The 24,336-nt window shown below is 36.4% G+C and overlaps 2 protein-coding genes across 8 annotated transcripts; one reads left to right on the plus strand and one right to left on the minus strand.

Moving 5' to 3' along the window:
* Hsc70-3 (heat shock protein 70 cognate 3) lies at window positions 1-23,349 on the plus strand. 7 transcript variants are annotated; one of them, XM_073972813.1, is made up of 4 exons: window positions 1-2,763; window positions 2,823-3,002; window positions 21,063-21,227; window positions 21,323-23,349. In XM_073972813.1, the coding sequence occupies exons 3-4, from the start codon at window positions 21,109-21,111 to the stop codon at window positions 23,166-23,168; spliced, it is 1,965 nt and encodes a 654-aa protein (XP_073828914.1). In that variant the 5' UTR covers window positions 1-2,763; window positions 2,823-3,002; window positions 21,063-21,108; the 3' UTR covers window positions 23,169-23,349. The 7 variants fall into 7 exon arrangements, 5 of the variants coding, with proteins under 5 accessions (XP_073828914.1, XP_073828915.1, XP_073828911.1 ...); XM_073972814.1 differs by having other exon boundaries at window positions 22-2,763; window positions 2,826-3,002; XM_073972811.1 differs by lacking the exons at window positions 1-2,763; window positions 2,823-3,002 and adding exons at window positions 20,274-20,388; window positions 20,497-20,613.
* On the minus strand, window positions 6,951-20,236 carry LOC141397025 (uncharacterized). Its single transcript, XM_073972817.1, has 2 exons — window positions 15,080-20,236; window positions 6,951-8,378 (listed from the first exon to the last, which is right to left on the minus strand). Exon 2 carries the CDS (start codon window positions 8,042-8,044, stop codon window positions 7,286-7,288), a length of 759 nt encoding a protein of 252 aa, XP_073828918.1. The 5' UTR covers window positions 8,045-8,378; window positions 15,080-20,236; the 3' UTR covers window positions 6,951-7,285.
* Window positions 23,350-24,336: the final 987 nt, after the last annotated feature.

Below are 24,336 nucleotides of genomic sequence, written 5' to 3' on the forward strand. Positions count from 1 at the left end.
GCCATGGATAACAATCTTGACGCGATGCGGGGGCTAGACGTCACAATCCTCTCATTTAACTTTTTGTAGTGTTGAACTGGGAGGCTGTGATCGACCAAAGGTTATCCACTCTCTGTCACGCACCAACAGAGTGCACTCGAAACTCATAGTGCATCTCTGGACTGAGTGACACATATTTGGTAGCGATCTCCTACCAAAGTAATGGTGAGATCCCCTAACACCGGGGTGTAATGCGACCTCGTGCCTATCGGTGTTCCAAGGTTTGCAGTTAGGGTACCAACTGTATTCGAACGGAGCCTCGCTGATACCTGGGCACCTCAGCGAGTAGTTCAGCCCTAGTCATGGTAGTGGAGGGCTATGCCATGACTGTCCTCAGCTCCCCCATTAACCATTTTTCTCATGGATAAACATTTTGAAAACTTTAAACCACCCAATTCCAATATACCCTCGATATCGACCACTGCAATGAACATGGACAACGATGCACCTTGTGGTAGTGCGACCCAATCCCTGGGCGGGGACGACAACACGACGACTCTGGACAATGTCAGTGACGCCATTAAACAGCAGAGCAGGGAGTTGCTCGAGCTCCTGAGGGATAGTGAGACCCTTCGACTCAGTCAGGAGAGCCCCCCTCCATGGGACAGGGAGAGCTGGGAGGAGAACGAGATGGATATCACTGTTATCCCATCTCAGTCGTCCAACGTAGCTCTCTCTTGTGCCTTGGAGAGCTCCAACCTCATGGTCGGGGATCCTGCTCCCTCAGGGGCTGATTTGTCGGTCGGTTCCGATAAGCCTTCCCTATGCAGGCAAGATGATTTGGTGGAAGAGGTTGTGGAGGGGGATACGACGACGGCCTATCCCATGTCCCTCTCAACCAAAACTAACAGGTCTAGACAGAAAAAAGACAGGTATAACTACCGTAGAGCCATCTTCTACTGCCAAAGATTCGTTGGCAAAGACCCCTCCGAGGTGACTCAGTCGGAATTTAGGGAGATTGGTTTGAAGATCCAATTTGTAAGGCGTTTCGAGAGGAAATACCCTCACATGGAGAAGATCTTCCTTCCAATCGATCAAATTCCGACCCCTGTAAAGGCTGCAGTTTCCAGCCCAAAGTTTCCAGTGACAAAGGCAACCTCTGCAGGGAACCAAACAAATCCAATGGTGACGAACAGGTCGAGTCCTTTGCGGACATCTTTGATGACCGCGGTAGGATCGGGCAGCCCGGCTCCATTGGCCCCGAAGACGACGGAACAAAGCAGGCAGCTGTTAGCCTTACTTTTGAAAACGGTGGAAAGTAGTTCTGTCAATGAAGATCTCGACTTTTCCACATCTGATGAGGAATTGGATGTTAAAGTTGTGGATAAGCTGTCTTCGGCATCGGGTGGAAAAGCTAACGCCCTGTCACAAGGACCATCATCGTTTAACCAAGAAGTCTACAAAATCGATAACCCCAATCTTCCAAGTCAAGATTCAACAATCAACGCTGTTGATACCAAGAAAGCAAAATGTAAAAGAGCATACCGAAGATCAATGCATTTCCTTAGGAAATTCGTTGGCAGGGAACCTGCTTCTATTACAGAGAGGGAGAGTAAATTGATCAGGATTAATCTCAATGTAGCCAACAAGTTCGAGAGAAAGTATCCCCACATTCCCAAGAGGAATCCAGAGATCGATAGACAAACTCTATCTATGATGTCGGATGCTCCATCAACTCTAAATGCCACAAAGGGCCACAATGCGAGTGATGTACACAAAATTCAAAACCACAAAGATGGGCCACATATTGAAACATCAGATAGGAGCAAACATTATGAGTATAGACCTATGGCTGAAATAGTTGGAAAGACTGTGGAACCAAAGATAACCATTGCTGCCTCAACAGGTAACACCTTAAAAAGGGCAATGTCTACAAACGAAGCACAGCTCAATTCAAAGAAACCTAAAATGAGTGAGGACGTCAAACATTCTACCTCTTCAGCCAGCTACTCGAAGATCGAAATCCAGAAGACCTCCCAAGTTGACCAAAGCCATAGATTACCCCCCAGATCGCATCTCGAAGATGATAAGCATGGCTCCCCACAACAGTCTTCACCAGACAGTCTTCGCATCGCTGTCATCGACAGATCTAATCCTGAAAGAACCATCAGCGAAAGCAGATGGCTACTAATCGAAGGCCGCTTGAGAGACATTATTTTCTCGGACAAAGGGAATCCCATGCACTTGCAGTTTGGTAATGCCGCTTATTATAAAGGTTTTAAGGTCATATCCTGTGAGAATAAAGAGTCCCTAGATTTTCTCGTTAACACCATAGCTGGCCTTGGTAAACTTTGGGATGGGTGTGACTTAACTACTGCCCCCATCAATGCGATTCCCTGCAGAAGAATATTGTCAGCATGGGTTCCACCGCCACCTGTAGACCCAAAACAAATATTCAGAATGCTCGAATTACAAAACCCGAATCTCCAGACTGACAACTGGAAACTGGTCTGTCACAGTTCTAAGAGCGAAGGACTTGTCATCACGGTGTCAGTCGACATTGAGGGAGTAGAGTATCTAAGAACTCGAGAGGGTAAGCTGAATTTTGGTTCGGGATGGGTCCGATTCCGTCTCGCAACAAGAGAGTAGGGGTTAAAAAAACTAAAGACTATCGGCTGCTGTTGAACTGCTTCTTGCCATCTTAAAGTGCGTAATAGTCATCGTCTTAGACCAGAGACCCAAGTTTAAAAACAACAAAATCTCACAATTCCAAATGAAGATAAGGTAAGAGTTTGTACAGTTTCCAGAAAGAAGTAACAACTAACATTTCTCTGTAATTTCAGTAGTGGAGATTTTACGGCAGTATGGATGGGGGACTGCTCTTACAGAGCCACAATCTTCACATCCTAACATCTACCCTTCGAACCTAAGGTAACCGGGTGGCAGCAGCTTGATCATTATTAAATGTGATGCCAATGCTTACCAATTTCATGGGAAATAAAATGAAAAAAGTACCAGAAAAGGTGAGTCTGCATTTTGAGTTTTTATTAAAATCAAATATTAGAATATTATGTAATAGGGGTAATTAACCTGTATTTGAAAATAAGAACAGGACAGACTTCAAAACAAGAACAACACGAAGAAGTTTATGATAATAACTTTTTACCAAAATCCATAACTGGCTTTAGAAAGATCAATAACAAGAAAATTGTCCTGAGTTATATTGGGTACAAATCAAAAACTCCCTTCAATCAATGGAAATATATCCAAAACCAATTTTTAACTTTTACAAGATAGCCTTAATAGAAAGAAAAAGTGTCTTATTCAAACGGTTCACAGTAGTTCAGAATCGTTTTTTCCTGACCAAAACTCTGTAACGTTTGAACCGATTGAGATATTTACATATTGGCTGACTTCCGTATAGTCAAATTCTTTGTAGTTTTTAAACTTCGTCAAAATATTTTATTTGCACACTCATGCATTGTTCCTCGAAAATGCAACAAATTGCATCAGAAGTAAAAATGATACATGTTTGTTTTTTACCTGCGTCAAAAATTCGCAATTGTGACATTTTGAAATACATAGCTTCGCATTTGTTAAGTATTACGGCGTTATGAAACACAATACTTCAGAAATTTGCTCTCATTTGCCAAGCATCTGACGATACGGAAGTCCGCCATTCTCTCAATAGTTATTCTTGCTATGATCTCTTTATTTAATCCTCTTGGGAGCCTAGGGCTTCCATAACGCATCGCCAAATTACTTGATTAGTTACCGTTGTTTTTGCATCTTCCCATGTAAGGTTATTTTGTCTTAGTTTTTGGGTTATTGTTCTTCGTTAGGTGTTTCTGGGTCGACCTCGATTTCGTGATCATTGGGAATTCCATTAAAGCGCCATTTTGATTATTTTTGAAGGTGTGGCCAATCGATCTCCATTTCCTATGTTTAATCTGTTTTTGTATGTGTTAGGTTTTACAGCTCTATGTAACTTATAGTGTTGGGCCAGAATATCCTGCATATGATCCCGAGGCATTTGTTGGATGGTGTTAAGGGGTGAGTACATAAGCTGCCTTGCCTGCTTCTGATAAAAGAATAAAAAAGAAAAGGGCAACCCAGTTCGAAATTTGCTCGGCCCTCTTTATTCTTTTATTTTTATTATGTCAGAAATGAAGCAGGAAAGCAAGGCAATCATGCAAGGCAGCTTATGTACGCAGGCCTTTAGGCAAAAGCCAGGTTTCACTGCCGAATAGATTTTATACATACTTCGAATATTTTAAGCTTTGTTTTCCAGGATATGTGTGAGCTTCTCCATACACCTTGCAGTCGTCCGAATGCTGTTCTCGCTTTGTTAACCTATTGGCCTTAAGGCCTGGATACATAAGCTGCCTCGCCTGATTGCCTTGCTTTCCTGCTTCATTTCTGATATAATATAAAATAAAAGAATAAAGAAGGCCAAACCAATTTCGAACTAGGTTTCCCTTATGTATAGACATCGGATTTTAGCATGTTTTTATTTCTTATCCGATTGGACTCAAATTTTGGATCTAGGCGTTTTGAGGGTCAATTTTTCGATATACAAAATATATGCAAAAAATATGCTAAATAGCAAGTGTTTTTTGACGAAAATCATTAATTTAATTTGGAAAATCATCAAAAAGCTTTCTAAATTAAGTTTTGCTGAAACAATTTTTCAGCAACTTTTCCTTTATACAACTGTCAAAATTCGAAACATTTGTAATAATTATTACAAATTATCGAGTACGCAGACAAACATATAAATAAATATATTAAGAAAAATATTCGCCGCAATATTGTCATTAAAGTTGCCAAAGGCACTAAACCTAAAAGGCAAAGATTTCAAGGAATCTTAATTTCCAAAAAGATGAAATTTCACATCTGTCCCCTGTTTTGCCGACTATGTGATACCCTACACCACTACCCCTGTGTATAAGCTTTTCACTGGTAAACATTTTATTTTGGGAATATAATCCGACTACCACCAAACATAATATGCCTCTTTCTCTCTGGAACCGCCATAAGCAACCAAAATTTCGTGACCATACGATCAAAATTTCGACCTGCAGCGTAATAGCAAAAAATTGAAGAAATCGATGCATTACCAACTATTGTGGTACTGTCTTTGTTTGATTACCTTCGCCCACCTACTTTACACCAATGTAATGGTAATATTTTCTTCCATTGACAGGCTTTGCCGTTAGAATACCCCTACTAGAAGCCGACATATTGATAAAGAATAAAACTTTGAATTTGTCTCCACATGAGTTTTGCCCCATTCCGATCCCTAAATATTATCCGACCATCACCAATCTTAATAGGTTTCTTCCTCTGTGGGACTCAAAATTGCGACCTGTAGCGTGATTACAAAAAAATCGGAAAATGGGATGCATACCGACTATTGCGATATCTCTGTTGTTTGACCACCTACGACACCCTTGACCTTTTCTCCAAATAACTTTTTGCCCATTCCGACCCCTGAATATTATCCAGCCATCATCAAAATCAATAGGCTTCTTCCTCTGTGGGACCCCCATTAACTCCCAAAATTTCGTGACGATCCGATCAAAAATCCGACCTGTAGAGCTATTTCGAAAAAAATGAAAAATGGGATGTATTACCGACTATTGCTATATCTCCGTTATTTGGCCACCTACGCCAACCTCCTTTGCGTCATTGCAAAGGTGGGATATTCTACTTTCATAGTCAGGCTTTGCTTTTGGAAGCTCCCCTACCAAAGCTGTGATATTCGTCATTATAACTCAAATCGCAAAAATGAAAAATTGGGTTGTATTAGCGACTATTGCGATATCTTCGTTGTTCGACCACCTACGACAACCCACTATAAATCGTTGTAAAGGTGATATTTTCTACTTTCATTAGCAGGATTTGCTTTTGATATACCCATTATAGATGCGGAGATATTCGCTTTGAAATAAAACGTTGACTTTGTCCCCAAATAAGTTTTTGCCCATTCCGACCCCTGAATATTATGCGACCATCACCAAAATCAATAGGCTTCTTCCCCTCCGGGACCCTCATCAACACCCAAAATTTGGTGACGATCCGATCAAAATTGCGACCTGTAGTGTGATTACAATGTTTAGATGGACAGACGGACGGACGGACACACATAGCCAGATCGACTCAGCTCGTCGAGACATTCATTTTGGTATATATAAGTATGGGTCTACGAACATTATTTCGATGCGTTACAAACTTTGGACCTATTTTCAAAAAAAATTATACATACTTGTTTTCTACAGTCTGAAACCCTTAAATATGAATTTTAAGGAAAATCGGTTGATAGATGTGGGTATTACCGTTCTATTTCAATTGGATACTACGTACAGTCACAACAGGTATTTAAAAAAAAATCTACCATCTTAAAATATAAAAATCCACTTTATTTTAACTGTGGCAAATTTGAGCACGATTTGACTTCTGAATTTATTAGTACACACCCCCTGCTATCTTTCAAATTAGATTTGGATGTAGACATATTTGGACATTTTTTAAAAAGTTTAAGTATATTTAAAAAATATTTGTAAAAAATAATTTTTAATATATAAAAACATTGATTTTATTACGCTAATTTTACAAATTGCATCGTTCTTTTTGTAAATATTATGAAAGTACTCATTAACAGCTTCCCGATTCATAATAACTTTGATCTCACTGCTGTATATTTATGCAGCGACGCAGTACAACAAAAATTGTATATTTTGCAGCAAAGTCTGTTTTATTTTTACATAAAAAAGTGTCATCTTTGGTACTGCGCCAATCAACGAATACTAACGTCATTTACAAAAACTAATTATTTTCAGATGACTTGATGTGTTTTTTATTATTCTGTGCAAAAAAATTAAAATTTCGAAACTTCAAAAATAGGGTTTTGGCCAAAAATTTCCTGATTGAAACCTATGTGCATTGTGAAAAAATTGAATGATGATTAGATTTTTTTATATTTAGATTAGATTTTATTTTGCTTCTTTCAATTTAATTTATAAAAAGTAACATTTATTAATTGTAATTTATATCTTAAAGATAACAAAATTATATATTTTTATTTTGACAATAACTTTTACAAGTTGTCTGTCTAAATTGTTATACATTTATAAAATATTTTAAATTAATGTGAACTCTTTCAATATTAATTTCTAAAATTCTTCACGTAAAGGGTGGTTAAATTATAAGTTCCGATGTTGATTTTGAATAAATCACAAACTATTTAGGAAATTATTGTAATTTTATTTTATGATATATTGGTATTACTCAATTATGTATGGAACTAAATGTCGGCCAAATAGGCGCCGCGACCACGGCTGCACACCTCCATCCGATGGTCCAAATTTTCGATGACCCTGAGGCATAATGGAGGTTCTATGCCGTTAATGCGCCGAATTATCTCATCCTTTAGCTCTTGAATTGTTGCTGGCTTATCGACGTACACCTTTTCTTTCAAATAACCCCAAAGAAAAAAGTCCAGCGGTGTCAAATCACATGATCTTGGCGGCCAATTGACATCGCCATAACGTGAGATAACACGGCCATTGAATTTGTTGTGCAAAAGAGCCATTGTTTCGTTAGCTGTGTGGCAAGTGGCACCGTCCTGCTGAAACCACATATCGTCCACATCCATATCTTCCAATTCGGGACATAAAAAGTTCGTTATTGTCTCACGATAGTTAACACCATTCACAGTAACTGCCTGACCGGCCTCATTTTGGAAAAAATACGGCCCGATGATGCCGCCAGCCCATAAACCGCACCAAACAGTCACTCTTTGTGGGTGCATTGGTTTTTCGACAATCACTCTTGGATTCTCATTCGCCCAATTGCGGCTATTCTGTTTATTGACTAATCCACTGAGGTGAAAATGTGCCTCATCACTGCAGATGATTTTCTTCGAAAATTGATCATCCACTGTTGCCATTTCTTGCCACCATTCTGCCCATTCACGACGTTTGGAATGGTCAAAAGGCTTTAGTTCTTGAGCCAATTGCACCTTGTAAGCATGTAAATTCATGTCTTTATGCATAATGTTCATCAACGACGAGCGTGAGAGTTGCAATTGTTGGGCACGACGACGAGTTGAGGTGAACGGCTCTTCAGCCACACTATCGCGAACAGCAGAAATATTTTCTGCAGTACGAGCTGTACGAGCATGAACTGGTGTTCTCACATCTTCTACAGACCCGGTTTGCTCGAATTATTTTCACGATTTTTGCGATTGTACGCACATTTGGACGATCAAATTGACCAAAAAAATTACGAAGTGCACGATATGCATTTTGATTTGAACGCCCATTTTCATAATAAGTCTGGATAACTTTAACACGTTGTTGGATTGTGTATCTCTCCATGGTTCAAATTGAGTAAGTCTGAAATAGAGAAATGTCAAATAAAACTCGGAAAAAAACTTGGCGTTTAGGTGTGGTTCACATTCAACATCGGCCCTTACAATTTAACCACCCTTTATTATGAGTTTCCTATAAAAGAGTGCATGTCTAACATAATTATACAAGGGTTCAAATCCATTGGACATTGTCATTCAGTGGCAATATATCTCCTCTCGTTCTCATGATTATTGTTTTATATTATTATTTTCTTTCGTATGTATATAGCTTTGTGTTTTGAGTTGGTTTAACATAGAGTTTGTTTGCCAAATCCAGCATCTAATTTCATGATTTTAGTTTCTGTAGTTTATACCCACAATTTGGGTAAATACCAGGGTATGTACCCATTTCTACCCAATTTTAATGGGTATTTACCATTTGGGTATTTACCCATTTCCCATCTCTATGTATGCACTCACAGCTGCTATGTAGTTCCATTTATCATCTTGATTATTTGTTTTTCTGTATATATTTAAGAACTTGAATGAATTTTTGAGTGCTATTTCACATTTTTTATTAAACCAGTTCGACTTATTTGTGCCATGTTCTCTAGGAATCTTCATTTTTGCTGCCGACTGTGTTATAATGCTGGATATATCCTTTAAACCCCTCACTTTTGCGTTGTTTTTCGCTGCCAGTAGGATTTTATTCAACTTCTGCCTATAATTTTCATCCTGTATTTTCCATTGCAATTTTGGTAGTAAATTTAACTTTTCTTTATTCAGTGTAGTTTGTTCTACTTCTATATTCAGAGGTAAGTCTTCTGACCATATTTTCTCTTCAACTTCAAAGCTTTTTTTAAGTTTCAGCCCTTAAAAGGACACTGCAGCGATGTCATTCACTGAACTTTCTGCGGCGATTACAAATGTATGATGTCCATTTTCAATGCATGTTTAATTCCGTACTTTTAAATCTACCTGAATTTTAACCTGTTATTTTAAAATATAATAAGACTGCCCACAAGTGTGTCGCCTTGAGGGTTTGAAAGCAACATGTAAATTTGATTTTTCCTACTTTTTAATAAAAAATGATGTAAAAAAATAGAACAAAATGTATTCGATACTTGCATTGCTCGTCTTACATCTGAAGTTATTACATTGTCTCCATCGTTTTGATTGAAAATTTACTGTTCTTGTAATTCTGCAGGTACTTCTTTTCAATTCGCAACATACATTAATAATAGAGACAAATTTCTGGAGGGTGTATACAGTGTAGGTATCGTTCTACAGAAAGACATCTTAATACAGACATTAAAACCCTATTCGTAGGCTCTATAATATTTCGAGCCTTTCAATGAAATATATTGTATTTACCCTCAGGTGAATGTAGTTCAGCCGATCGGTAATGTGTCAATAAATACGATTCCAATGGAAATCCCGAAATCCAAATAAAGGCATCAAGGGTAGATCCAGGATGTCTGCCGTCAACAAATCGGATCCGCACTTTATAATCACATACGTTTAAAACAGGTTTCTGATGTGAATAGAATTGTTACACAATTTTTAATCGAACTAGCTGTAATTTGACATTTCTGGTTCTCAGTGGCCACGAAACTACTCCACCAAAAATCTTCCATGGTTTGGTATAGCCCCCATATAACGATACCTCCCGATTTTCGGTATTTCGAGGGTGTTAGCTACAATTTTTAACCGAACTGGTTGTAATTTGACATTTGAGGTTCTCTGTGGTCACGAAACTTTTACACCAAAAATCGTCAACATAGGTTCATGTTTTGGTATAGCCCCCATATAACGGTACCGATTTTCGTTATTTTGAGGATTTTAGCTACAACTAGATGTTCTCAGTAGTCACGAAACTTCTTCACTAAAAATTGTAAAGATAGGTCCACACTTTGGTATAGGTCCGTAAGTGGTACCTTTCACCTGGCTGAACATATTTTTAGATTAGATTAGGCATTTGGGATATCCATGGTCGTGTTTCCATCAAAAATTGTGAAAGGAAACTAATTATCCCATTTTAATTAAGACTATTTTATGGTGGAGGGTATAAAAACTTCGGCCCGGCCAAACTTAAGGACGTTTTACTTGTTATCTGTTTGGTTTTCTTCGCTTTGTTCGTCCACTGCTCCTACTTTGCCTTAATATGAAGAATTTCCATAAAACATCTTATTCCTTATGATTTCTTCTATCAGATACCTTAAGTTTTCTTGGTCTTTCAAAGGTTCAAATTTTAGATTAACAAAATGCATGGGATGTTACGTTTGTGGTTACCCAGGTCCACTACAGGCCATATACTAAAAAGGACATTTTTATGCGCAATTTACAATAAATTTGCCGACTCTGTATTATATTATGCCACTATTCTCTTAATTTACATCATATCATTACCATTGCTGTCACTTTTTTGAAAAACCGTCATAACGGAAATAAACATGAAAATCTGGCATCTGGTAAAATCGCGAAATAAAGAGAAACCCCCTATCAAGAGAACACGTACTGATGCCAAAAGAAATTGAGCATGAAATAACGAACTGACGTGGCCCAATCAAAAAATGTTGCTCCTCTTCTCTCATATTGGATGTTTACCTGTGCGCGGCGCCTCTCAATGCAACACGACAACCGCAGCCCGCCCCCAAAACATCCCCCATCAATATCTCCAATTAAAATTTACACGTCATTTTATGCGATAAGAGAAGAGCATATTTGGCATTTTGTGAGATTATTCGTGGTTAAGTGTCACAGAAGAAGAAAAAACCAAGCAAAAAAATCCACGTCATGTATAATGGACATTAAAAGCCGCAAACGTTTGCATTGTCAGTCAGTTACTAAATCACAAGCAAAGAGAACACAACAAAGTAAAAGAAAAAATAAAGCGTTTATACAAGAATTAAACATATTGTGTGAAATTTTTAAAACAAAACACAAAGTTGTAAAAAGTGTGATAAACAAATTTGGAAAAATTATTAAAACTGAATTTTATTAATTAAATATAATAAATAGTTGTTATTCAAAGTAAGTAAATCAAATAGAAAAATTATAAAGCAAAAAAATTGTTCTAAAAATACAAAAGAAAAATGTCAGCCGGACTACATGAATTTGCAAAAGTGTGTGTGTCAAAATTTGCCAAAGGAAAATAATTCTGTGTGAAAATGTTTGCAAAACTATCAATGGAATCAGTGAAAGTTTTTAAATATAGAAATCTTGCCGAAAATATGTTTACATTTTAAAGATTTTAAGGATACACATCATAAAAAATACGCCTAGAATTTTCCGGACTAATTTACACTGTCGGTCGTCGTCTGTCGGCAGCCACTTTCTACCTCTCTCGGTATCTCACACTCTCTTGCTTTTGTATACAAAAGAAAAATAATTTTTGGCGACTCTTGTTCTCAATGAATTGGGCGGAGGGAAAACTGGTATACACAGTGTACTTGCGTGTATTTTTTGTATAACAGAATTGTCGCATAACAAAATTGTTGTTATTTTCTGACATTGCCATTCATAATAACTTGAATTAAACAAAAAGTAGAAAGTACTTTGAAATTTCCAAGTATTCTTATTTTTAATTAGAAAAATTTCTTCCACTAAATTAAATAAAGGAAAAGTGAGTGTCAGAGTATTGCCCTTTGCAGAGAGTTGTGTCATCTGTCCGTGTAATACGGACACTGACAGCCTGTTTCACTATGTCGAACGAAAATGAAAACGAAAGAAAAACAACCTCGTGTATGATTTTCAAATTTTGTAGTTGTTTCAAAGCAAAGACAAAGCCAATATTACCATGAAAAACAAAGTTTAGGTGATTTTCGTTCGCATTCCTCTTTTTTCGACATAGTGAAACAGGCCCTAAAACAATATACATACATATCTTTGAATGACATTTGAGTTACTTTCTTATGGATTTTGTTGTGCATTAAGAAAATGTTTTAGACTTGCCTAGTTTTGTTTTATCTCCCTAGAGAAAATCTACAATTGTCTAGAAACAAATTGTTATCTATCTCTTCACCAAAGTGTCATCTTATCAAACACCAAGTACACCAAGTGGCCAATAAATCAAAATTGATAAGGCTGTCGTGGTATGGGAATCAATGTTTATTATCCCTTATCTTGATGTGGACAAATATAAACACGTGGATTTTAACATTAATCACGATATTAAGTCTATACAAAGAAGATTCATAATGTGGCATTGCTCCACATCCCTTCCAATGTGAATGACATTTTAACCAATCAGTGTGGCTAGTGATCAAAAGTCAATGGAGCAAAATGAGAGAGAAATGGAAATTCAATTGTCTTTGGTCAGAATGGTCGAGTGAGTACAAACGTCCAGCCAAAAATGATATTGTAGCACAAAAATTGAAGAAACTTTGATTGTGTTCCATAGCAATTATCCAAATTTCAAACACGACCTTGATTTGTTTCCTAAGCTATTATGGGACCCACGACCCATTCCGATAAAATTGGATAAGTGCAATCAGTCTTTTATCTTCGCAAAGCCAGCAGTAATCAACACCGTCCTTGTTCCGTTTACTGATAAAAGTTCTAATACTACAGTGCCCGGCAATTAGGGCTTCCAAACAGGGACGGCCTCAGTTTTTATGGTTCTAAGAGCCGTTTGACTATCCACAAAGATATATATCGCTTCAAAGATCTCAGCATCCAGACTTGTTATAAATTCTGCCACCTTCCTATCGCGGAAACGTTTTCCGGTTCTGCGCTAACATATAGCTTTAGATTTGATGCTAAAGGATTTGATGACTTTAAGAGTCGCTTGACTATTTCGTTTCAAAGATCTCAACTTTCAGACTTTTTTATCAATTCGCTGAAAGGTTTCCCATTTCTGTTCTGCACTCAAAGACGTCCTCAGATGTGATGCTGACGGATTTGGTGGCTTTAAAGGTAGAAACAGAATCAGCTCGTTGCTTGCTTGGCTTTCAGACTTTTTTTTATCAATTGCTGTTCTGCACTCAAAGACGTCCTCAGGTGTGATGCTGACGGATTTGGTGGCTTTAAGGGTAGAAACAGAATCAGCTCGTGGAATGCCATATAATTTGACATTTGAAAAGCAAGCCTGATCAGCAATCTTTCTCCTTTGCAGTTGATAGTCCATAATTATACCTAGGTATTTAGCATCAGGAGAAGAGATGTAGTTGCAATACCTCCAACGCTGTTAGGATAAAATTAGGAAGATTAAACGCAACACATTAAGTTTATTATAGATTTTTTTAATTTAAATGGCATCACTATTGGAGCAGTTCTGTTTTCTATCGGGACTTTTATCGCCGCCAACTGTATCTGAATCGAAACGTAAATTTCTGCCAGAAAATCATCTAAAGTAAACTTTTTCTGCTCGCATAGCGAATGCTTTTCTAGTGGTAGTGATGGATTTTAACTATTTGACAGAATCTGTTTTCATCCAGTCTTTTGCAAATGCAAGCCTTACATGTGCGTGGATATAACCATAAGAACGAAGAAATCATTGCTTCCAAATATTATTACTAGCCTGATTTTAGCTCCAGTTATGAGAATTTTATTTGTTGCCAATTTCGCTAACCTAACCTAACCATCTCAAATCTTGATTAAGTTGTGACCATTTCCTAAAATCTTAAACTTTGCTCTTTCAGCATGTTCAGCATTAGAACTTTTTGAAGTGTTTACCTCTTTTTCATATAAAATAAAATCTTCTAAAGACTGGATTATCAACAAACAACCCCGAAGGGAAAAGGGCAACTTTTCTCATATCAATAAGAAGTACACCCAACAGTGACATGAAACGTACGTAGGACACACATTTCATATCTTAGAACTCCACTACTGAAATAATCAGGAAATGTCGACAACATTACGCTGAGGGTTATCTTAGTCATTGTTGAAAATTTGATGTTTCCGGCTCTTGGAATCTAGCCCGGACATACAGTGTGCAAGGTGGCATCAAATTGAATTAATCCCTAATAACGTAACATGCACTTTGGCTTTGTTTTTGAAAAGTCAATGCCAAATATCTTCATCGTTCAAGCCTCATACCTAAATTTTGAGTCTTGAACCTCTTAAGATGGAGATGGGTAAAGCGGTCAAGTATTGTATTTCTTTTAATAAATTTGCAACACAAAGGCCCAAACTCATTCAAAACTAGTTCAAGATTAGCTTTTAGAAAGGTTTTTTACCTTGAAATTTTCAAACAATAAAAATGAATACAACAACTGAGGCAATTTGTAGTTAACAAATTGTCGAATTCTCAATACATTTCTAGAAGACTCGCGACATAAATAATTTTTGTCTCAAGAGCCATTGACTGATAAGTCAAAACAATTATCAAATTTAAATAATTTATAAAAAATCATTATCACTTAGGTATAACAAGTAAACACCTGACGAGAGGTAGAGAGAGAAGAGCAACAAAAAAAAAAACGCCAACGCCGCCACATAGCTAAATATTCAGTTTATTTTTTTTTATAAAATAAAACAACCGTTTGTCGTCGTATACGATTTGAACACGTCACTTGTTGGTTGGCTGGGTAAAAGTGATTAAAAGGCAAAAAAAATGTTGACACGGTGTTTATTGTTGGATAGCAACAAATTTAGTATTAAATCCATTTGGCATGAATGAATAAAGCACACGTATCAATAACCAACCACATGCGGTTTTACTTTTTAAGATGTTTTGTTTCGAATATCAATAAACTCCAGTTTTATATTGAAACAGTAACAAAAACAATGAAAACGGCATACCTTCCTTCTTTTCCAATGAAAGGTAAAAACTACACGTCAGTTTTAATGGCTCACAGCACATCACTTGAATAAATAAAACAATTCCAGTCTTTGGCTTATTGAATAACAACAAAAATGGGTCATGTTGTTGTTTAACTTTCTATAGGTGACACAGTTTTTTTTTTCTACAAAAAAAGATGTTCTAATTAGTCAAGCATAATTTTCTTACGAAAAACATACTACCTAATGATGATTTTAACCAATTTGTTTGTGAAGGAGATCTTTACTTTCAATGGGTTTATATTGCATCGACAAAGTATTTCATTTACAATTTTTGTTAGTTTTCCACAAAGTTCATACACCCCAGATTTAAAATTATTGTTCATCAAAATTTGCATATTTCATTATCTCCTTTCAAGAATTTCTTTTCTTTTTATACGTTTTTATCTCAATGATTGCCGGCTGGCTATCACGGTTGCCACAGTTGGTAGAATATTACCAAATTTGGTAACTTTTTATACGGTTGGTAACTTGGTAACTTCGTTTTTGATTTGGTAACTTTTTAATGTCATGTTCATACCAGAATTTGAATCACGTCGTTCGTTCTCATAATTACGTACACGAATTAACCCGCTCATACGACATGGTAAACAATTCATAGCAACATGATTCATATTTTCATAGTTTTTGTTTACTGATTTTAAAGAAAGTTTCAACCAAAATACGGGTAAAATTGTTTTATATGAACTGAAAAAATATTTATCCTTCTTTCAGATATCTATTTAATATTAAATTCTATTATTTTCATTTACGTTTTCCATTTTTTCTCACAATTTTGGTGTTTTCAGTATATTTTCAAATTTTTCTATTTCAATAATTAACGAGAGAGAGAGAGACCTGCCAACATATCTTTTTGGTATACAGACATTCCGGCAGGCATTTGATTTTTTATACCCTCCACCATAGGATGGGGGTATATTAAGTTCGTCACTACGTTTGTAACTACTCGAAATAATCATTGTAGACCCCACAAAGTATATATATTCTTGATCAGCGTGCAATTATACATCGATATAGCCATGTTCGTCCGTCTGTCCGTCTGTGGAAATCACTCTAGCGTCCGAACGGATTGACGTAGGTTGATGAAATTTTGGGAAAATATGTTATATTTACGTAGGACTTTTGGTATTGAAAGCGGGCTATGTAGGTCCACGCTTTCGTATAGCCCCCATACAAAATGGCGTGTGACGCGTCGTCGTTTTAAGGAATTTTTAAGATATTTGGCCCATTTTACCACCGAATTGGTTGTAATTTGGTATTTTGTATCTCCAGAGGCCAAACAATATTCCTACTAAAGTTGGGTTATATAGGTCCACGTTTTGGTATAGCCCCCATATAAGGCCCCATATAAAGTACGCGTCATTTTAATATATTTTGAATGTATTAGACCCATTTGACCACAGAATTGGTTGTAATTTGGTATTTTGTGTCTTCAGAGGCCAGAAAACATTCCTACCAAAGTTGGGTTATATAGGTCCACGTTTTGGTATAGCCCCCACATAAGGCCCCTTATAAAGTACGCGTCATTTTAATATATTTTGAATGTATTAGACCCATTTGACCAAAGAATCGGTTGTAACTTTATATTTTGTGTTTCCAGAGGCTAAGAAACATTTCTACCATAAAATGTTTATATAGGTCCACGTGTTGATATAGCCCCCATAATACAATATCTCCCGATTTTCGATATTTTGAACGTTTTAGCCTCATTATCACACCGAGATGGCTGAAATTTGGTTTTTAGTCTTCTTTAGGCGTATAAAACTTTCCCCCAGAAATTTGTAGGTATAGGTCCACGCCATCATATAGCCCCCATAGAACGGTACCTTCCGAATTTCGGTATTTTGAAGGTTGTGGCCACATTAATCCACCGAAATGGCTGAAATTTATGGTGGAGGGTATAAAAAGTTCGGCCCGAACGAACTTAATGCTTTTCTTACTTGTTGTTTCTAAATTTGTACGCGAATTTGAAACGATGGACAAGAAATGCAACTGCAATGGAAGAGAAAACAAAATTTGCTATGATTTGAATGTATACTAGTCGGCAAATGTAAACAAAACATGGAAATGTCTATAAATTATTGACATTTATAAACATGAATGAAAAATCGTTACATTTTCAATTTGAAAGTATCCATATCATCCCAATAAATAGATAATTTTACGCAGAAAGTAGAGTTCTTGCAAAAATATTTTGGGTCGCTAAAAATTCCTTGAAAAAGAAAAGCTGTTGCAAAAAAATTTAACAAAATACCACACATATTAACAAATATTGTACTGCTTCTATAAGCGGCGTTATAGTGCGTGGCACGTTGTTCGGACTTGGAAGAGGTTACATATATCGTTGATATGAAGAAGTGTTTATGGGAAATTGATTTTTTTTGCTAATGATATATTTTTTTCTCAAAAAATATATATCCCTAATATACATTGAAAATTGAAATAAAAATATAAGAGGTCGTATGGAATTTGACACTAACATTACAGCCCAGTTCAGTCAGCTGGGTATTGCTGTTACCTTATATTGTTCTAGCATGATTTACAATTTTAGCAATTTTTTGTTGCCGTGACATTTAAAAAATATATATAATGGATCAATGCAACTCTATTAGCGAGAATAATAAATATCTATTTTGATTTCAATATTTCGTGCTAATCTAGAACAAGGCACATTTATATAAGGTAGAAGTGACAATCAGCTCTGAGAATTTGTGCTCTGTTCCAAAACATGCAAGAAGCTACTATTTGGTCCGTTCCGGTACTGCAAGAATCTACTAATTTTTACAATTTTTCGATAACATAAAGGAAAAAGTGTTATCGAAGTAAAAAATAGTAGCTTCTTGCAGGTTCTGGAACAGAGCAATTGTTTACAACGATAAAATTTTTTCTTTTATTTTATCGGAAAAAATAGTAAAAATTAGTAGATTTTGCATTGATTTTCAAAATGTAATAGGGTAGGTCTACTCATGAAATTTGAAACATCGAAATTTGCTACCATAAAATACTTCTTTTTATCGTAATCGTGTAATAACAACGACTTGCGACAGTTCTGTATGCTTTATATTTGCATTTTGATTCAAATTTGTTCTATTTTAGAGGATTTTCAAAATGTATTTAAGTTTTTCCTGAGAAAATTTTTAGAACGACCCCATTATTCAATATTTTTTTGACATTAAACTTTAAATAACAACAATTTTGTTTTTGTTAATTTGTTATGCCATGTTCAGACTAGCGGTAATTCGCTCTCTATTCGTTGTTCGACCCCAAATTACGATACAATTACTTCATTTCCCATACAAAATTTTGAGAACGAATAACGATTTGTGTACCTTGTTCAATTTAAATTACTCTCAGAACGACTATAAAATATGTCCCATCTCTAACAAATGAGAGAATTTATCGAAATAAATTAATTATGACAGGAAAAATAAAAAATTAAAAAAATTTCAAAAACCCACACATATATTTAGAAAATCTTCAAAACATGAATGAAAAACAAATGGTTTAACGACTGGTATACACTCAAGTCATAGCAAATTTTGTCTTCTCTTTCATTGCAGTTGCATTTCTTGTCCATCGTTTCAAATTCGCGTACAAATCTAGAAACAAAGATCAAATGCCTGCCAGAAAGTCTGTATACCAAAAACTTATTTTGGCAGCTCTCTCCCGTTAATTTTGAACATGGAAAAATAAAATATATACTGAAAACACCAAAATTGTGAGAAAAAATAGAAAACGATGAAAATAATATAATTTCATATTAAATAGATATCTGAAAGAAGGGCAAATATTTTTTCACTTCATATCAAATAATTTTACTTGCCTTTTGCTTGAAACTTTCTTTAAAATCATTAAATAAAAATAAAGAAAATATGAATCATGTTGCTGTGAATTGTGTATGAACGGGTTAATTCGTGTACGTAATTATGAGAACGAACAACGTGATTCAAATGTTGGTATGAACATGACATTTGTTGTTGTAATTCATGCATTTACCTTATATAAATATGCCTTGGTCTAGAATATCTACATTTTACAGCGTTTTCGATGCATAGTTCTATGTGTAACAAACGAAATTGCAAATTTAATTTGTTGGTAACTTTTTGGTAACATTTTCGGAAAATTTTGGTAGACAATATATTTGCCCTGTGGCAACCGTGCTGGCTATATGACATTTGAGCGATTTCATCTTTATCTCATTCTCTCTCGGTTGTGTTGCCTTGCCGGCCCACTGTTGCCTATGAAAAATGAACACGTATTTCATTTCATTTATTATTATTAAGTTTCTTTGGCACTCAAAATATTGTTGTTTTTGGTGATAAGATCGTTTTTTGTTTTTATAAAATATCATTTTTTACTTCCCCACTCCCTAAACTTTTGTTATTTTCTACCGCCCCTTTCCCTTTGTGTATTGAGTAGAAATTTTTCTTGAGAGAGAAAGTTTCCCACTCACATTTTTCTACTCAATTTTGCCACAGACAACAGAGCCAATGTCAAAGTCAGTTTCAGTTATTGGTGACATAGACTAATAAAAAGACAGACGAAGGAATACTCAATTTTGCGCCGTAAACCTACTCAAACAAGAAAACTCAAAAAAGTTCGAAGACGTTTTTTGGGGAAAATGGCATAGACTAATAAAAAGATAGACGAAGGAATGCTCTCACCGAGTATGTTCGAATTGAGTATGCTTACAGAGGTACTCAAAATAAAATGCCAAAAAATACAAGTTAATAAATATTTTGTTCTGGCAAAAGGCAACTTGGGGTTAGTTTTTGATGGGAACAATATCCTCAGACAAAAATATCCATGAAAATATTGCCATTTTCCCCAAAAAACGTCTTCGAACTTTTTTGAGTTTTCTTGTTTGAGTAGGTTTACGGCGCAAAATTGAGTATTCCTTCGTCTGTCTTTTTATTAGTCTATGAAAATGGCAATATTTTCATGGATATTTTTGTCTGAGGATATTGTTCCCATCAAAAACTAACCCCAAGTTGCCTTTTGCCAGAACAAAATATTTATTAACTTGTATTTTTTGGCATTTTATTTTGAGTACCTCTGTAAGCATACTCAATTCGAACATACTCGGTGAGAGCATTCCTTCGTCTATCTTTTTATTAGTCTATGTTGGTGACATAGACTAATAAAAAGATAGACGAAGGAATGCTCTCACCGAGTATGTTCGAATTGAGTATGCTTACAGAGGTACTCAAAATAAAATGCCAAAAAATACAAGTTAATAAATATTTTGTTCTGGCAAAAGGCAACTTGGGGTTAGTTTTTGATGGGAACAATATCCTCAGACAAAAATATCCATGAAAATATTGCCATTTTCCCCAAAAAACGTCTTCGAACTTTTTTGAGTTTTCTTGTTTGAGTAGGTTTACGGCGCAAAATTGAGTATTCCTTCGTCTGTCTTTTTATTAGTCTATGTTGGTGAACGCTTTTTGTTTGGTTAGTTGTGTTGCAGTTGTCAAAGTGTGTGGACGTGTTTACTGGTAAGAAGTGGAAATAGAAAGAAAAATTGGAATTAAATTTATGAAAAAAAGGGTTGAGTGTTCTTAAAAAGAAATTCCAAAAGTGTGTGATTTAAAAGCTTTTAATACAAGCCCCAAACTGGTTTTAAGTTAACAAAAATGGGTCAGCCATTTGTCTAAGCCTCAAAGAACAAATAGAAAGTTTGTTGTGTGGCGGCGGCGGCAGCTAACCAGTTTTTAGATTTCTAGAAGTACACGTTTACGTTTGCTTGACGGCCTGCATTGTTATCCAAGAACATTGAACGCTCTTTGGTGATGACGCAGGCAATTTTCTTTGGTGTTTAAAGTGTGTCGTGTCTGTTTTTTACCGGCTGACTCGACTGGCTATTATAGATTAGGTTATAGTTGCCTTTTTAATTTTAAACAATATTTTTAACAGTTCCTTTCTTCTTCACCTTTTTTAATTACAGTTAGTATAAATAAATACCCATCAGTGAACAGATACAAAACAACAAAATGAGATTGTTTGTATTATTGGCCGTTGTGGCCTTTGTTGGCCTTGCACTTGGTGAGGAGAAAAAGGACAAGGATATTGGCACAGTCATTGGTATTGATTTGGGTACCACCTACTCTTGGTAAGTTTAGTTCCAGCACCGAAAAAAATATTTTGATTAAAATACTTTCAAGCATTCGTCTCTAACCTAATTGTTTGTATATTTCTTCCCTACAGTGTTGGTGTTTACAAAAATGGCCGTGTAGAAATAATTGCCAACGATCAAGGTAATCGTATCACCCCCTCCTATGTTGCCTTTACCGCCGATGGTGAACGTCTGATTGGTGATGCTGCCAAGAATCAATTGACCACAAATCCCGAAAACACTGTATTCGATGCCAAACGTTTGATTGGTCGTGAATGGACCGATACCAATGTCCAACATGACATCAAATACTTCCCCTTCAAGGTTGTGGAAAAGAACTCCAAGCCCCACATCAGCGTTGACACCTCCCAAGGCAAGAAGGTCTTTGCTCCCGAAGAAATCTCTGCCATGGTTTTGTCTAAAATGAAGGAAACCGCTGAAGCCTATTTGGGCAAGAAGGTTACCCATGCCGTTGTCACTGTACCCGCTTACTTCAACGATGCCCAACGTCAAGCCACCAAAGATGCTGGCGTCATTGCTGGTTTGAATGTTATGCGTATCATTAACGAACCCACTGCCGCCGCCATTGCCTACGGTTTGGACAAGAAGGAAGGTGAAAAGAACGTGTTGGTCTTCGATTTGGGTGGTGGTACCTTCGATGTCTCCTTGTTGACCATTGATAATGGTGTCTTTGAAGTCGTCTCAACCAATGGTGATACTCACTTGGGTGGTGAAGATTTCGATCAACGTGTCATGGATCACTTCATCAAGTTGTACAAGAAGAAGAAGGGCAAGGATATCCGCAAAGACAACCGTGCCGTCCAAAAATTGCGTCGTGAAGTTGAAAAGGCCAAGCGTGCTTTGTCCAGTGCCCATCAAGTCCGTATTGAAATCGAATCATTCTTCGAAGGTGAAGACTTCTCTGAAACTTTGACCCGTGCTAAATTCGAAGAATTGAACATGGACTTGTTCCGTTCCACCTTGAAGCCCGTACAAAAGGTCTTGGAAGATGCTGACATGAACAAAAAGGATGTCCATGAAATTGTCTTGGTTGGTGGCTCCACTCGTATTCCCAAGGTCCAACAATTGGTCAAAGACTTCTTCGGTGGCAAGGAACCATCCCGTGGTATTAACCCCGATGAAGCTGTTGCCTATGGTGCTGCTGTACAAGCTGGTGTCCTCTCCGGTGAACAAGATACCGATGCCATTGTCTTGCTCGATGTCAATCCCTTGACCATGGGTATTGAAACTGTTGGTGGTGTTATGACCAAATTGATTCCCCGCAACACTGTCATCCCAACCAAGAAATCTCAAATCTTCTCCACCGCTTCCGATAACCAACACACCGTCACCATCCAAGTCTATGAAGGTGAACGTCCCATGACCAAGGATAACCATTTATTGGGCAAATTCGATCTTACCGGTATTCCTCCAGCACCTCGTGGTATTCCCCAAATTGAAGTCAGTTTCGAAATTGATGCCAACGGTATCTTACAAGTAAGTGCTGAAGATAAGGGCACCGGCAACAAGGAAAAAATTGTCATCACCAACGACCAAAACCGTCTTACCCCTGAAGACATTGAACGCATGATCCACGATGCTGAGAAATTCGCCGATGAAGACAAGAAACTCAAGGAGAAGGTTGAAAGCCGCAACGAATTGGAATCCTATGCCTACAGTCTCAAGAACCAAATCGGCGACAAGGAAAAACTCGGTGCCAAGTTGAGCGAAGACGAGAAGGTGAAAATGGAAGCTGCCATCGATGAAGCCATCAAATGGTTGGAAACCAATGCCGATGCTGATCCCGAAGAATACAAGAAACAAAAGAAGGACTTGGAAGCCATTGTCCAACCCATCATCGCCAAATTGTACCAAGGCACCGGTGGTGTCCCACCCACAGACAGTGATGACAACGATGACTTGAAGGATGAGCTGTAAATCGTTAACTCAGCGATATATAGGTTCTAGTTCTAGTTTAGTTGTAGTTCGCAGTTTAGTTAAAGAAAAGAAACAAACAAAGCAGACTGATACACATTTAATAAATAAAATCATTTGTGTTAATACAAAAGAAATGAAAAAATACACAATATAAAGAAAAAATATTTATTAAAAACAAAAAGACACGCTTTTCCTTTCAACAACAACAACATTCGTTAAAAATCCATGCACACAGATACACTTTACAAACGCATTTCCAGTTATTGTAAAAAGAAGATAAATGAAAAAAATTGATTTCTCTTTACCCCCTCCAAATTCATTTTGTTCATTTTGCATTAGCCTCAACATTATCGTAATTTGTTTTAAATTCAAATGAATTCAATTAATTTTAATATAATTTTGTATTAAGCTACAAATACACTAAAAAAAAGAATAGAAGTCTTCGATTTTTAAGAAGAGCTCCTGATTTATTATTTATTTCTCTTTTTCCAAACTATAAAGAAAAATAATAACTTAAATTTTTGAGAAAAACAAATAAAAACTTTAATAAAAAATAAATTGAAAAATACAAAGTACATGTCTTTTTATATGGTAAATGGGAAAGAAAATTTAAAATATGCAGTCACTTGAAGATAAAACTATTCAATGGGCAAAATATTCCTGGGCCTGGGTACTACGAAGTGCACTACGAAAATAATCCTCATTCGATTTGACAAGACATGTCATCTCAAAAATAAGCTAAAGCAACAGCTAACAAAGATATAACGCTAATTCTTGAGGGCTTATAGGGCCTCCAGCAAAATATTCATCACACCATAACGCGGAAGTTCGACTCACGGCGGATCTGTCCTTCGGGGTTCTTAATATACTCACCAAGGGCTTTCATCTCCATAAGGAATTATCTCTTCCCCAAAATTTGTGTTCGCAGTGTTATTGATGTTCTGGAACAGACCAATGGTAAACTTACAAAATACATACAAACAAACAAGTTGCTGTGCGGCAAGTTTCTCGTAAAAAGAAATGAAAACATGAAAATTGTATAAAAAAAGAGAAAAATTAAAAAAAAAATTGTGAAAAGTTAAAAGTAATGGTGAACCAAAATAAATTCTAGGATTCGCATACTGACATTGGAAAATATATTTTTTAATTTTTAAGAAAATACCCGTTT

The sequence above is a fragment of the Musca autumnalis genome, unplaced genomic scaffold, assembly GCF_047663935.1.
Source record: "Musca autumnalis isolate F117 unplaced genomic scaffold, ASM4766393v1 scaffold_3, whole genome shotgun sequence".
In the NCBI taxonomy this organism is placed as follows: Eukaryota; Metazoa; Arthropoda; class Insecta; order Diptera; family Muscidae; genus Musca; species Musca autumnalis.

Coding starts and splice junctions, on each gene's coding strand:
- LOC141397025 (XM_073972817.1), bottom strand. CDS start 8,044: ATGAACATTATGCATAAAGACATGAATTTACATGCTTACAAGGTGCAA.
- Hsc70-3 (XM_073972813.1), top strand. CDS start 21,109: ATGAGATTGTTTGTATTATTGGCCGTTGTGGCCTTTGTTGGCCTTGCA. Junction 21,228..21,322: donor TTGGGTACCACCTACTCTTG/GTAAGTTTAGTT, acceptor TCTTCCCTACAG/TGTTGGTGTTTACAAAAATG.